This window comes from Lipotes vexillifer, unplaced genomic scaffold (assembly GCF_000442215.2).
Source record: "Lipotes vexillifer unplaced genomic scaffold, Lipotes_vexillifer_v1.1 scaffold205, whole genome shotgun sequence".
NCBI lineage: Eukaryota > Metazoa > Chordata > Mammalia > Artiodactyla > Lipotidae > Lipotes > Lipotes vexillifer.
This window is the reverse complement of record NW_006781396.1, coordinates 145842-160858: the sequence shown is the minus strand read 5'-3', so window position 1 is coordinate 160858 and position 15017 is coordinate 145842. Positions and strand designations below refer to the sequence as shown.

At 37.2% G+C, this 15017-nt stretch overlaps 1 protein-coding gene across 3 annotated transcripts in view; it reads right to left on the bottom strand.

Moving 5' to 3' along the window:
- Positions 1 to 882: 882 nt before the first annotated feature.
- The window catches only part of ANXA7 (annexin A7), a 23215-nt gene continuing 9080 nt past the window's right edge, over positions 883 to 15017 (bottom strand). For 2 of the 3 annotated variants that reach the window (XM_007454655.1, XM_007454656.1), the window contains 8 exons: positions 11856 to 11958; positions 11542 to 11636; positions 8620 to 8733; positions 8211 to 8381; positions 5149 to 5319; positions 4994 to 5069; positions 3805 to 3917; positions 1254 to 1376 (listed from right to left, as the gene is read on the bottom strand). In XM_007454655.1, coding sequence (XP_007454717.1) covers positions 1254 to 1376; positions 3805 to 3917; positions 4994 to 5069; positions 5149 to 5319; positions 8211 to 8381; positions 8620 to 8733; positions 11542 to 11636; positions 11856 to 11958 — 966 coding nt within the window. Of the gene's footprint in view, positions 1377 to 3804; positions 3918 to 4993; positions 5070 to 5148; positions 5320 to 8210; positions 8382 to 8619; positions 8734 to 11541; positions 11637 to 11855; positions 11959 to 15017 lie in introns of all 3 variants that reach the window. The other variant, XM_007454657.1, reaches the window with a different exon arrangement.

Sequence of the window (15017 nt, the reverse complement as noted above, 5' to 3'; positions counted from 1 at the left end):
ATGCATCTTGCTTTTGCCCTGCACTACAGTTGTACATAGGTCTATCTCTCTAAGAGTAAAGTTGTGTCTTATACCACCTTGTATGTATGTCCCTTGGTACTTACACAAAACAAATGTTTATCGAAATATAATTGATAATTACTATTCTCCCCCTCAATTTTTAGTACAATCATTCACCAGATCTGTATTAAATATCTGCTTTGTGCCAGGGAGCTCAACACAAAGAACAAATAGGTTATTACCCTCAGCAGAATTTATAATCTAACATTTACAATTTCCTTGTATCCTAATTTTTGTTTAGAACCCCCACTAGATTACAAACCTCCTTCCTTTGTATTGATACTTTCCCTAACTACCTACTGTAATGCTCAACATACTCGATAAGTAATTGCTCAGTACTGGGAATAAAGCCAGGTTTGAAATCACTGACTCCCTGAACTACTTCTCCAAAGAGCTAGTATTCAATCTCCCAGGAAGATGATTTAAGCCTCGTTTATTCATTAATTCAGCACCTCTTATGTGTCAAGCTTCACTGTCTTGAATCATGATTAAATTGCAACTAAAATTAAAGTCTTTCATAATTTTTTTAAAAAAATCAAGGGCCAATAAGGACCTCTAGGCAGTCTCAGTAGACGTAAAAGTAGGCTATATATTTTATGCACATAAACACATAATCCCTTTTTTAAAAGTTATTACAGGCAATACTAAACTATTTTCTGTGTGGGAAGTTTAGTGTTTATGAATATAGAATACCTATTTATGTAAAGTAAGATGCAAATTGCTCTTCTAGGTCAAAAGAGCTGAATTTTTTAAAAAAGTAATACAGTTTTGACATATTACCAACTATAACTGTCCAATGGAAGGCAAGGGTTTTTTTTTAAATTCAATATTTATTCAAATTTATTCAATATTGAATTTTTTATTCAATATTATTACACAGAATTACAGACTGTTGTGATTTTTATTCAATTTGGTATCCTATTTAGAATAAGAGCAGTGAGAATTATGCTTTACAAACATTGCATTATTACTTCATCATTGTGATATGGCTTTACTTGATCGTATATAGAGAAAAAAATAACATTGGAATTAAGGCAATAACCACATGTGCTAACCAAGCACAATACCCTGACACAGTCTTTAGTAAAAAGCTCTTTTGGTTAGGTGAGGGTTGATGTTGCTGCATGCAGGTCAATCATTGCTTTGAAGGATAAGCTCTGAATAGCTTCACTCATTTAAAAAAAAAATCTCTCCTACTGGCCCACAATGGCCAGAAGAAGCCTTCGGTAATCTCCACTCGTATCACTTGCAATCCTTGTGCCCAGGGTCTTCTGATACATCTGACTGAACATCTGTTTTATTTGTACAAGATCAATCTGCATGCAAGACATGATATTTTTGATATTAGAAAACAGCTGTTAAAGAAAACTGTTATTAGAATTATTCTTTAATAGTGAAAAGATCCTAATTATAACCAAAGCAGAGGGGAAAAAACACCAGATGACTGGCATTTTATAGCTAGCATTCATACCAGTACTAGTGTCACCCAGTGAATGTCTGATTCACTGTTCTGTAAAGATATTGAATAAGGGTGATACTAGTTTCATCTACTATTCCAAATATATTAGTCATTTAAAAACCATTTGATAGAATGGCTATTATCAAAAACACAGAAAATAACAAGTGTTGGCAAGGATATGGAGAAGTTGGAACTCTTGTACATTGCTGGTAGGAATGTAAAATGGTGCTGCCACGGGAAAATGGTATGGTAATTCCTCAAAAAAATAAAATAAAAACAGAATTACCATATGATACAGCCATTCCACTTCTGGGTATACACAAAAGTGAAAGCAGAGACTCAAAATTTGTACACCCATGTTCACAGCAGCATTAATCATAACAGCCAAAAGGTGGAAGCAACCTAAGTGTCCATTGACGGATGAATGAATAAACAAAAAGTGGTGTATGCATACGATGGAACATTATTCAGCCTTAGAAAAGAAGGAAATCCTGACACATGCTACAATGTGGATGAACCTTGAAGATGTTAAAAAGGACAAATACTGTATGATTCCACTTATATGAAGTATCTAGAGTAGTCAAATACATAGAACAGAAAGCAGAATGGTGGTTGCCAGGAGCTGGGGAGCAAGGAGAATGGTGAATTATTGTTTAATGAGTTTTCAGTTTTGTAAGGTGAAAAAGTTCTGGTGGTGATGGTTGCACAACAAAGTAAATGTACTTAATGTCACTGAACTGTACACTTAAAAATGATTAAAATGGGAATCTTGTGTTACATATATTTTATTATAATTAAAGAAAAAGGGATCCTGCTTAGAAAATTTAAGTCTAAAAATAAATACACAAGAAGGTTTTTCCAAATACTGTATTACGGTTCTCTTTTAAAAAATGATTTACCTTCTTTCATATAATTTCATAGCATATGTTTTCTCTTGATTAAAAAGAAGCCCACTAAATAAAGTCAAAGAAAGGAATACATCTGAGGCTATATTTAGGTAAAAAGATAAATATAAAATTTTTTACAGCTATTTCATAATTAAATGTATGCTAAATTTTAAGAATTTTTATGTCCAGTGGGATTAATCTGCATAGGTCTTCCATACAGTTCTTTTTTTTTACCCCCCGCGCCTCGTGGCTTTCAGGATCTCAGCTCCCTGACCAGAGATTGAACCCAGGCCATGGCAGTGAAAGCGCCAAATCCTAACCACTAGACCACTAGGGAACTCCCTCATACAGTTTTTTACATAAGCAAAATGAAAACCAAATAATAAACATCTGGAGTTCCCTGGCGGTCTGTTTCACTTAAGCAAGGCTCTCTCACAGCATGAGGAAAGTGAACACTGTGCTTTATACAACCGCTACCAGCCGTGAGAAAGAGAGCCCTTTCTTAATGTCAGTCCTGAGAGATTGACAACCAACTAAGGAACTTTTAAGAAATTAACATTCTAAGTCAGAAAGAGAAAGACAAATACTGTACAATTTTACTTATATGTGGAATGTAAAAGAACAAATGAACGAACATAACAAAACAGAAACAGTTATAGACACAATGAACAAACAGGTAATTGCCAGAAGGGAGGGGGTTGGGGGAAGGAAAGAAATAGGTGAGGGAGAGTTAGAGGTACAAACTTCCAGTTGCAAAATAAGTAAGTCACAGGTATGAAATGTACAGTGTGGGGAATATAGTCAATAACTATGTAGTATCTTTGTTAGGTGACATGTCATAACTAGACTTATCATGGGGATCCTTTTGAAATGTATAGAAATATCGAATCACTATGTTGTATAATAGAAATAAGCATAGTGTTGTAGGCCAATTATACTTCAAAAATGAACAAACTCATACAAAAAGAGATCGGATTTGTGGTTACCAGAGGTGAGGGGTTGGAGAGGGAAGACTAGAGAAAGACAGTCAAAAGGTACAAACGTAGAGTTATAAGATAAGTAAGTACTAGGTATGTAATGTACAACGAGATAAATATAATTAACACTGCTTTACATTATATATGAAAGTTGTTGAGAGTAGATCCTAAAAGTTCTCTTCACAAGGGAAAACATCTTCCTTTAATCTTGTATCTATATGAGATGATGGATGTTCACTAAACTTACTGTGAAAATATTCATGATGTACATAAGTCAAATCACTATGCTGTATACCTTAAACTTATACAGTGTCAGTTATATCTCAATAAAACTAGAAGAAATAAATGTTTTTAATATTGCTAAGAAAAAAGGATCAAAATTCAAAATCAAGTAAGATCAGACAAACAGAGAAAGCCTCACCTCACTTCGAGTGACCACAATCCTGACCAGGGTGGAGTCATCTGTGCCGGCACCTTTCATAGCATAGTACAGCCTCTCAGCAAAGAAGGCAGGGCGGTTCAGGGCACACTGCACTGCAAGTGAGAGATGCTTCAGACGTGAAATGACTTGACAAAGGTGTGCACACACCATCTATCACTTCTAGCTGCTTTTGATCATTTTCTATGTAATCATCTCAGAAATCTGAGATGAGTTGAAGATTTTCTCCCCTTGATTTTTCTCAGCCTCCTTCTTTCTTTCCAGCAGCATCAGACAGGCTACCTTCAATTCTACAAGATTCCCTCTGGCCAATAAACCCCATTTTCTCTCCACAGATGCAGTCATTAGCTTCTTAACATTTTCCCCCTTAAAGTGAGAAAATCTGTAGCAACTGTGCCCTGGTAATATCTTACTTAAAAGGAAGAATGACTAAAATCTGAATTCTAGATGTCAAATATATCATTTGTCTGAGAGAAGGATGTAAGATACACTCCAATATAAAAAAAGAAAACAGATTTGAGCAAAGATTTGAGAATGATAATAAGAAATCTGACATGTTTTCTCTTAGGAAAATTAAATTAGCAAAGTCTCTTCCTGCAGACGGTAGAGATGTACTAACTATACATCATTATGTTAGCTACAATTACTATAGTAGTATTTGTAAGACATTCAATTGCTAATATCAATGTGTTACTAATATTCTCTTTAGTTTTATATTCTCCATGAGAATGAAATTTCCATTTCATTAAACATCTGAATGTCAGGACACCAAAAACTGGGTTTTTAATTTCCAAATGGAAAAGGGTCTCAATGGGCTAAGTACTTGAAAGGTGTTTTGGAGAGCTCAAAATGTGGCTTTGTGTGGTGGCACTCTGTAGTTCCTCAGGGCTTTCCTATTCACCTTAATGGAAATGCTACAATCTATCATATATTTTTGTATAGTCCTCAAGAAGGGCATAGAGAATAAAGACCAAATAATTTCAAAACAATCCTATTTGATCACATCACCAACCATTCATAGAGAATTGCATATAAAAACAGAGGATTAGCTTGGCCTCTGCCTAAGTAGATTCCAGGGAGGCTATATTAATAATCACGACTTAATGGGAACAACTATTCAAAGCCTCACTCATTTACAAACAAAACAAAGCAAAACACTTAGGTATCTTACAGATGGTCTTCAAACCACTTTCAACACTTCCAGAAAACTCACGGCCGACACTGCTTAACAAATCTCGATTAGCCATCTGTAAACAAAAAGTATAGTGATGAAAATATTTTCACACCTTAAAACAGAAGCCAAATCTTCAAAAGAAAAGCTCATACCCTGGAATACGCCTCCATGGTAGCTTTCAGCTGAGGAAAGCTTCTTGTGGCAAGAATCATGTTAAAGCAAGATTCATCTGTCCCTAATCTCCCCTCACCAGCCTGATAGAGACGCTGAGCATCTTCCTGAGCCAGCTGGTGGTTAACATTCTGGTTCTCATCGCGATTTCCCTGCAAAAGAGGAAGGCAGGAATTAGAAGGTGATACAAGTTCTATTAAAAAAAAAAAAAAAAGTTTTTCTGGGACTTCCTGGTTGTCTGATGGTTAAGACTCTGCACCTCCACTGCAGGGGACAGGTCCCCATGACAGGGATACGAGTTCGATCCCTGCTCAGGGAACAAAGATCCTGCATGCCATGTGACAAAAAAGTAAAATAAAATTATAAAAGAAAAAAAAAGTTTTTCCAACCTAGTCACTTCTGGATTTAAAGGGACAATTTACTAAAAATTAATGCATAAAGTTTGTCACACTTATCTTTCATTTCCAAAGAAACTATACTAGTGTAACTAGTACTTTATTACACTGCCAACTTTGGATTTTATATGACCATGGTTTAATGAGGTTATATTAAAATGAGAGGTTTTCAGGGCTTTGAGAGCTAAATTAAATCAAAAAGGTTTCCATAAAAAATCACACACGTTTTATTTTTGAAAGTGTGGAAAATTTTATTAACATTCACTTTAAAAAGCTTTTTCTTGGTACACCAAGAGAAAGGGGTTCTTAAAAAAGTTACTCTTCAGGGTTTGGTCCTTGGTTTAGAAGTTTTGGGGTTTTTGTTTTTGTTTTTATTCAATAAACATTTATTAACAGGTATTAAGAGACTAGGCATGATAGAAACCACAAGGACTGGAAGTGACTATGGCCACTCCATTCCTCCCATTAAGGAGATAAAAGATGCCTCCACAGAGATTAGGGTTATAACTGAGGTCTCTGGGAATTAAGTGCGGGCTCAGAGCAGGGAATGACAAATGGCCCAGGAGAGTCCAAGAATGTTTCTCTGAGGAGGTGGCTTGAAGGGTGGTAATTGGGCCAGGAGAAACAGAATGGTGTGTGTTGAGACTGCAAAATATGACACCTCCAGAGGCTGTGGCAACATACACAGACTCATGATCCAGCAAGTCCTGAATACTAACAATGCAGCCACTTCTATCCTCCGGGAGAAAGCCTTCTGCCACCAAAGGAATTTCATTTTTCACTTCTCTTGTGATAGGGTCTACTTCTATCGGTTCATGTTCTGAGCCAATAAGCACCGTCCCCTGTTCAGTTCGGAGAGATAAGCACTGAGGTTTCCGGGAGGCTGGATATCCTTGAACTCCAGGGTCTGAAGTAACTTTAGATTTCTCATGATGAAGCGACTACTGAGCCACGCTGAGGACCTCCTCTAATAGGAGATATAAACTACCACTCAAATAAAGAAATTATGAGTCTGCTTAGCTGGGATTTAAGATCAATATGCATTATACTGAGTTCCACTTTGTATTCATCCATGTAACTATAAGGTATGGAGCACTTGCTTTGTACCAGGCTGTATTAGTCAGGGTTCTCCAGAGTAACAGAAACAACAGGATGTGCTAAGTGGTGGGGACACAAGAAAGACAGGGACCCTCCCCTCAAGGAATTTAAGTCAAAGGAGGGAGTATATAATATGGAGGTTTCATGAACGTCCTTTCTTTCATCCAAGTGTAATCTTAATATACAAGTATTTATTGTGAATATATACATGACAATGACATGTGAGCCTTTTAGAAGAAGTTATAAATAACTCAAGTACTGCTAGCCTGTACCAATTTATAGACCAAACTCTTCACTGGGAAGAAGAGAGGGAGAGCCTGGGCCTGAACAAGAGTAAAGCTTAGATGGGTAGTTGGTTTCTCTCAAAAATATCAATAGAAACACAAACCCAAACAAAGGAAAGGCTGCCCTCTAGAGTCTCAGTGTCTGTCTGAGCAACAAAATGGAGAGGTGCTCCTTGAAGGTGAGAAACTGAGCACTGGGCACAAGGAATGTGTAGAAGCATATTCTAAATGGGCTACTGAATACAGCACAGGCAAAGGAGCTCAGGAACAACTCCCCAGATGATTGCCTTTGGATTCAAGCACACAATACAGTCCCATTTTCCTAGGAAGCCACTCCCTGGAATAGGGACCTTTACTTTGAAAGATGGCTGGGCCTTGAACCCTACATAAAGAAATATTCAGCACCTCATTAAAGTCTTAATAATCATTTTTTAGCATTAACTCTCTGGTCCTGATTTTCTTTTCATGCTAACCTACTCCCCTGCTCTGTCACTCTGTTGTGGGTAAATTCAATGTGCTCCCATCCATTTGCTTTCTTTTCTCATTTCCATACCCACGCACTTTGGCACACTGTCTTTTCTGCAACTACCTCCCTTTGCTGTGAAGAGCCTCTCCTCTACTTTTAGAATCTTCAAGACTGTCCAACCTGTGCACTAGCAGGATAGCCAACAACTCCTGATAGTGAATCAGTGTGCTAGTCTTTTGCATCATCTCTTTCAAATATACCCTGATTATCTCATTCTAAGTGTATTTGTAGTATCATTCCAAATACCCTATTTGGAGAATTTTCTGCCACTTTTCCAGCACATCTGGGGAATCAGAACAAGGAGGGTACTAAGCACAATATTACTGTGAACGCTGAAACATTTTCTGCATTTCTGGCTCTCCGCACAGTCCTCACTCTTGTAGCACTTGCATGGCGGACCTACATACCTTCAGTTGATGGTCCGACTTAACTGGCAGTACAATGCTAAGCTCAAAAGTACAGATTCATCGCCATTCTAAGACACAGAGCCTCAAGTTGATTTCTGATATCATACAACCTTAAAGAGGTTAATTTCTGATTCCTTACAAAGGCCAGATTTGCAGAAATAAATTTCAGTAGTGACTACAAAGAAACCTGTACAGTGGATTCTGCACTGTCCCTCTTAAAGATGTCAAGATTCCAAGGGGGCTAAATATTAAAAGGAATAAAGAATGGCCACTGGCAATAGGCAGTAAAAAATGTTCCCTCCACCAACACCCAAACTTTCATGCTATACTCACCTGGCACATGGATACAAGTAAACGTTCAAAATGCCCTGATGTATCTGACCTAATGTCCTTTTCAAGGTCTCGTCCAAATTCTGATTGATAACATCTGACAATTTCTCTGATTTCCTGATTTGTTCTTGTGCATAAAATTTCAATCAATACACGTTCCTGAGTTCCTACTCCCTATGTGAAATGAAGAAAGGGAGAATTATACAACAAAACATGAAATTTCTGAAAGTAGTTAAATCTTACTGTTCCGTCAAATATTTCTTTGGCCTCCAGACCTGAAAAGCTCTACATATTCAGATGATATAAAATAATGTACTGATTTAGCTGTCACTATAAATTCAGAACTGCCATAATTTATCAGGCTTTACATTTGAAATAGGATAAAATACTCAAAGTAAATGCCATATAGTACCTTCAATGCATTCTGTAAACTCCAGGCATCATAATATGTAGGTGGCATGAACAGGGCAAGGATCAGTTCTTCCATATTTCCACTTAACTCTGACTTAAGATCTTTGATTAAATCCTGTTAAATTACAAATACAAACTAAGTATATGTGCTCTCCAAATTTTGTTTTGCTTAAATTTTTTAAGGACAATATGAAAAAATGGAATTGAATTGCTATATGAAAGCCTCAACTGCTGTTCTGAATATTATATACTAAGGAATAAATAAATATTTATTTTAAGTTTATTACACTCAAGCAGACATATTTTACTCATTCTACCAATAAAAACTTAATAATATATTTATTATAGTTCCACCACTACACTAGGTACAAAATAAGAGGTATAGGAAACAAAGAATAATTCAAATTAACAAAATGATAAACAGATATTTACTTAGTATAAGAAACTGTTCTTACTCTATGAGGAAGTAGAAATTGTCATCATCGTGTTCTTATTTGAAAAGATAAGATAAACATTTTAAAAAAGTTAATATAAAGCAGCCTGTACTCCAGCACCACATGAGTAAGTAGCACAGAAATAAGCTGAAATAGGAAAAGTTAAAGTGGGCTAGAGAGCTCAGAGAAAACTTTTAGTCCAGATCTTGAAGAGTATGTAAAAATTAGCAGGCAAAGAGAAAGAAGAAAGGTATTTCAGGCAAGGAGGAAGAACACAAACAAGGGACAGAAAAGTGGTTCCCAGCCTTGGCTATATGCATTAAAATCATCAGCAGAATTTTTCTAAAAAAAAAAAACACAACACTTATGTCAAGAATGAATACCCAGAGATTCTGCGTGTGTTTTTAGGTTTGAAAAGAGATTATGATACTCAGCTAAGATTGAGAATCAATAGTATAGAGGCAAGAATGAGCAAAGCTTGTTCAATGGAACAACAAGACAACCAATTTTGTTAGAGGGTAATGTTTTCAGAGATTAGTAAAACAAAGTTGTAACTATATGCTTGGATTATTACCTTGAATACCAAGCTAAAGAGTGTGGATTTGATTCTGCATGTTGGGAGGAGTTGCTGGAAACTTTTACGTAAGAAAATGGCATTGATATAGCAATAACAGGCAGTATCAACAGGCAGTACGGACTATGACGACAGAGGCTATAAACGAAATTTAGGCTACTGGAATATTTAGGTAAGAAGTAATAAAGGCTTGGACTTAAGTGGTGGAAAGAAAAAAAGGAGACAGAAGACACATTTTTAAAGAGCTCTTTTACAGATTACATCAACAAGACATAGTCAATAACCAGTTGCTAGGACAAATCAGTGCCTGGCATACAGTAGGCACTGAAACAATATTCACTGATTAATTGACAAAGAAGAGTGTGGAATCAAAGAAGACTCCAAGGCAGGCTAGAGGAATAGTATTTTTATTAATAAGAAGTCAAGAGAAAAGGTGGCTGTGGGTAAGGAAAATAGGCTGGAAATTTAGTTTTAATTCAAAAGTGCTGTATGAGAAAATTCAGGACAACAAAGCACAGACTACATGTGAACTAAAGAAATTCATAATGTGGAAAATACATTTGTGAGAAAAGTGAGTCTGACGTTGAACCCTAAGAGAAACTAGTTTGTGTCACTTAATCAGCCTTAAGACTAAGGAAGTGGATTTTGGGTTGGGCAGGGAGGGTAGAAAAGATGAGGTGGGACCAGCCAGTGGAACTCTACTTCCCTTCTGAGAAAAGTAAACTGGATTCAGAGGATATCAGAAAATTTTTAGGATTCCTATATAAATGGCAAACCAATGCTACCCAGTCTTGCCCTTTATATTTAAGAAACGATGACACCTTTCAGCCACAGAATCTTGCTGGATTTAGTCACTGATCATCAACTCAACAAATATTTAAGTGGCTATCTGTTAGTGTTCCTGTGCTTGGTACTATAAATACAAAGATGAATATGACATGGTTTGCCTGATGGGAGCTCGCAGTTTTGGGGAGCGGGCAGTGAGATTAGTTACAGCAGAGGTTTTACAAAGTGCTATGGGACCACAGTGGAAGAAGCAGCCAAATTATGCCCAGAGCAATGAGAGAAACTTCACAAAGTAGCTTAATCAAGACAAATCTTGGAGAATTTGTTTGCCATGCAGGAAAAAAGGAAAAGGTGTTCCAGGACAAGAGAACAACATATACCAAACACAGAAGTATGTGTGCAGGGAATGGCAAGAAGTTCTATAAAGTCATAATACAAGATATGTTTAGAGGGAGGGAGAGGAGTGAAAGATGATACCAGGGACCAAAAATAAGCAAGGGCTACATAAGAAGTCCTTGAATCCAACTGTTAGGAGCAGATTGAGAACCAAGCTACTGATCAGGATTGTGGTCATAATCTACTTTTTACTGAACATGTGTCACCTACTAGACATAGTAAATAGGTATGACTGTGAGATCAAGGACTACTCTAGAACTGGAAAGCCTTCTAAGAGAAATAAATATTGATGGGACTTCCCTGGTGGCGCAGTGGTTAAGAATCCGCCTGCCAATGCAGAGGACACAGGTTCGAGCCCTGGTCCGGGAGGATCCCACATGCCGTGGAGCAACCAAGCCCCTGCACCACAACTACCAAGCCTACGCTCTAGAGCCCGCGAGCCACAACTACTAAAGCCTGCGCACATAAAGCCCATGCTCTGCAACACGAGAAGCCACCACAATGAGAAGCCCATGTGCCGCAAAGACCCAGTGCAGCCACAGATAAATAAATAAATTTATTTAAGAAAAAAGAAAGAAAGAAATATTGAATACACCTCTCCTGGGGTCTCTGAAATCTAGTTGTCTCTTCTTTGTACTCACCAGTATGAATAAAAAGAAAGTACCCAACCTGACAGAATGCAGGGCATAAGGCCACTGTTCATGCTCACTCCTGAAAAGAAAACAAAACATACCTTGCCATACATGGTCTTAAAAGCTGCTTTAATGTTTTGCCTTTGATCATTGGAACGATTGGCCACAACGTCTACAATTGCCTGTTCGTCTGTACCTGAAAGAACCATACATGTCTAAGTAAGGATGAGGTCTGTGTGGGGTGCTCCTTGATGACATCTTTTAGATGTTTATAAGGTGTCTGGTGCCAGATTAAATTGAGGGATGTGCACACAGGCTCACATATAAACTTGGTTTATGATATAAAGCTTATTTTTACTCTACATTCAATCACTTGAATTTGATTGTAAATAAGACAAAAATACGTTTTCCTCACCAAAACCCTTCATTGCTTTACGAAGAATTTCTGCATCTCTCATGGCATCGAAGTCGGCAGCAGGTTGGATTGTTCCTTGAGTTCCCTGAGTCATCGAAGCAGGCTGAGAACAAGAGGCATAAAATCCAAATCAGTTATTGTGGTAATCATTTCATGACACATACATATACCAAATCAACATGTTGTATACCTAAAACTAATACAGTGTTATATTTCAATTGGGTCTCAAAAAACTGGAAGAAAAATAATATGAAAAAATGTTCAACGTCTTTAATAAAAGAAATACTAACTTAAAAAAAAAGCCAACTCAGGTTTCTCTGCTTACAGGAAGACAACTTAAGACTTCTCCGATTATGGGACTTCCCTGGTGGCGAAGTGGTTAAGACTCCACACTCCCAATGCAGGGGGCCCGGGTTTGATCCCTCATCAGGGAACTAGATCCCACATGCATGCCGCAACTAAGAGTTCGCATGCCACAACTAAGGAGTCCACCTGCTGCAACTAAGGAGCCCATGTGCTACAACTAAGGAGCCAGTGAGCTGAAACTAAGAAGCCTGCCTTCTGCAACTAAGACCTGGTGCAACAAAATAAATAAATAAATATTGGGGAAAAAAAAAGACTTCTCTGATCATCACTCTTAGGCAAGGAAGCCAGTACTTAGGTTTTAGGATAAGGATATTTATTTTCATGGCTCATTCTGGAACAGAGACTATCCTTCTCTCACCAAAAGACAGCCAGACACCAAACTTTCAGGAAACAAGATAGTCAAGCTTGTGAAGATAGTCACAATCTTCCCATGCCTTGGTTTCCTTCTTGGTAGAACAGGATGGCAAAAAAGAGATTGATCCCTGGGTAGTGTGAGATGAGTGGCAGTGTTTTATTTAAAGAATATAATAATGGCTTTAGTGAGGTAGAGCCAGACTTGCCCAATGAGATTTCAAACAAGCAGTATACTTTTGGTAATAGCTCTTCATTTCCTGTATGGGCCCGGATTATTAGACATAAAATAAAACATTTTATAATAAGAAAAGCATGAAAATGAAATTGATGACTACAGACACTGGGAGTTACAATATTCTTCATCAATTTTATAAGGAAATAAACCAGAAAGCAAAACAAGGACTATATGTTTTTAAATACAAATCTATAAAGAAATTTAAAAATCACCATATGACAAAGACCACAGTACTAAGTGTTTCAGGCAAGAATCATCAATGGATGCTAAAATCAGTGGGTAAAAGTATAATGAGAACCAAGATATTTGCATACTTTGTAACATTACAGCAGAAAACCTAGCAGACATCATCTGAAGCAAATGATCAAAACCAATTATCACCAGGAATGAGGTAAATCAACTAGTGCCTCCTGATATGATTCACTAGGGACACGACATCATTTCTGTGGTATACCTGCCAAAATGGCATAACCTAGATTTAATCAGGGGGACTTATCAGACAAACACAAATTAAGGAATATTTTACAAAATAACTGGTAGTATTCTTCCAATGTATCGAGGTGATTAACAACAAAGACTGAAGAATTATTTCATATTAAAGGAAACTTAAGAGACATGACAACAAATGCAATGTTTCATCCTGGATTTGATCCTGAACCAGAAGGACATTACTGGGACAACTGATGAAGTCTAAAGGTTGGGTAATAGTATTATAAAACTGTTATTTCCTGTACTGTGTTTATGTAAGAATCTGAGTAAACTGTATGTATACAGGAATTCTGTATACAATTTTTACAACTTTTTTATAAGTCTGAAATTATTACAAAATTAAGTTTAAAAAAATTTAAATACAAAGCTATGAAACAATTCATTAGTTTTCTTAAAATATTCGAATCAAGGTTTAAGAGAGATGGTATACAGCAAGATGATATACCTTTACATTTTTTTAAAAAATTTATTTATTTTTGGCTGTGTTGGGTCTTCGTTGCTGCACACGGGCTTTCTCTAGTTGCGGCGAGCAGGGGCTACTCTTTGTTGCAGTGCGCAGGCTTCTCACTGCAGTGACTTCTATTGTTAATGGAGCATGGGCTCTAGGTGCGTGGGCTTCAGTAGTTGTGGCACGCGGGCTCAGTAGTAGTGGCTCACGGGCTCTAGAGCGCAGGCTCAGTAGTTGCGGCGCACAGGCTTGGGTGCTCTGTGGCATGTGGGATCCTCCCAGACCAGGGCTCAAACCCGTGTTCCCTGCATTGGCAGGTGGATTCTTAAACCACTGTGCCACCAGGGAAGTCCCCCCATCACATTTTTTAAAATTTAATTTTAATAATATATTTTATTTAACCAAGTATCTCTAAAATATCATTTAAAGATGCAATCAACATCATTTCAAAATGTAAAATGATTCAGTTGCTTTCTAGGCAACTGAAACAGTATTTCGAGTTATACCCATTGAATACAGCAACAGCAATATGCCAACCAATATGCCCCTTTGTAGGGGCAAAGTGATTGGGGAGAAGGAGACCAGACCCTTCGACAAACATTTTTATGGTCGGTAATTCCTCCCACTCATCTCTACTCTCACGCCAACATTTTCTTCTACCAATAAGCCCTAACAATCATCCTTCAGTAGTTTCTAAGCCAGGAATGTAAGCAGAGAACTAACAAGAAATATTTGTATATTGGTTTTAAGGAAAAACTAAAATTATTCTACTTGTAGCAAATATTCAAGCAGAAAAAATTTTTCAACATATTGCCTTTACATGAGGCCTAATGTATCAAGCACTGATGAAAGTTTTCTTTGATGTAACCACTGTCACTAAAATCCTAAGCAGGGAAGAAGCCTCTGTTTATAATACACTGAACTAGACAGTAAGAGAAACTAACCCTCATCATGCACTATTTGACGATTATCATTTTCTGTCATCCTCTTGTTTCTAAAAACAAACAACCACCAAAAGACTTATTCCATTTTTCATCTGGAGGGAAAAATGGTTTTGTTTTATTCTTTGTTGAAAGTCTAAGTTTGAAGTGAATCTTCATCAAGAATACTATCATTCTGCAGGCATTATACTGAACTCAAAGAAATCAGGGTCTATATTCTTGAGGTCAAAACTCTAACTACAGAGGATTTCTCAGCACAGCAAAGCCCATACTATCTGCCACCAAAAGTGCCACCCTTTGACTTCCATTTCATTCCAATCTTCCTGCTG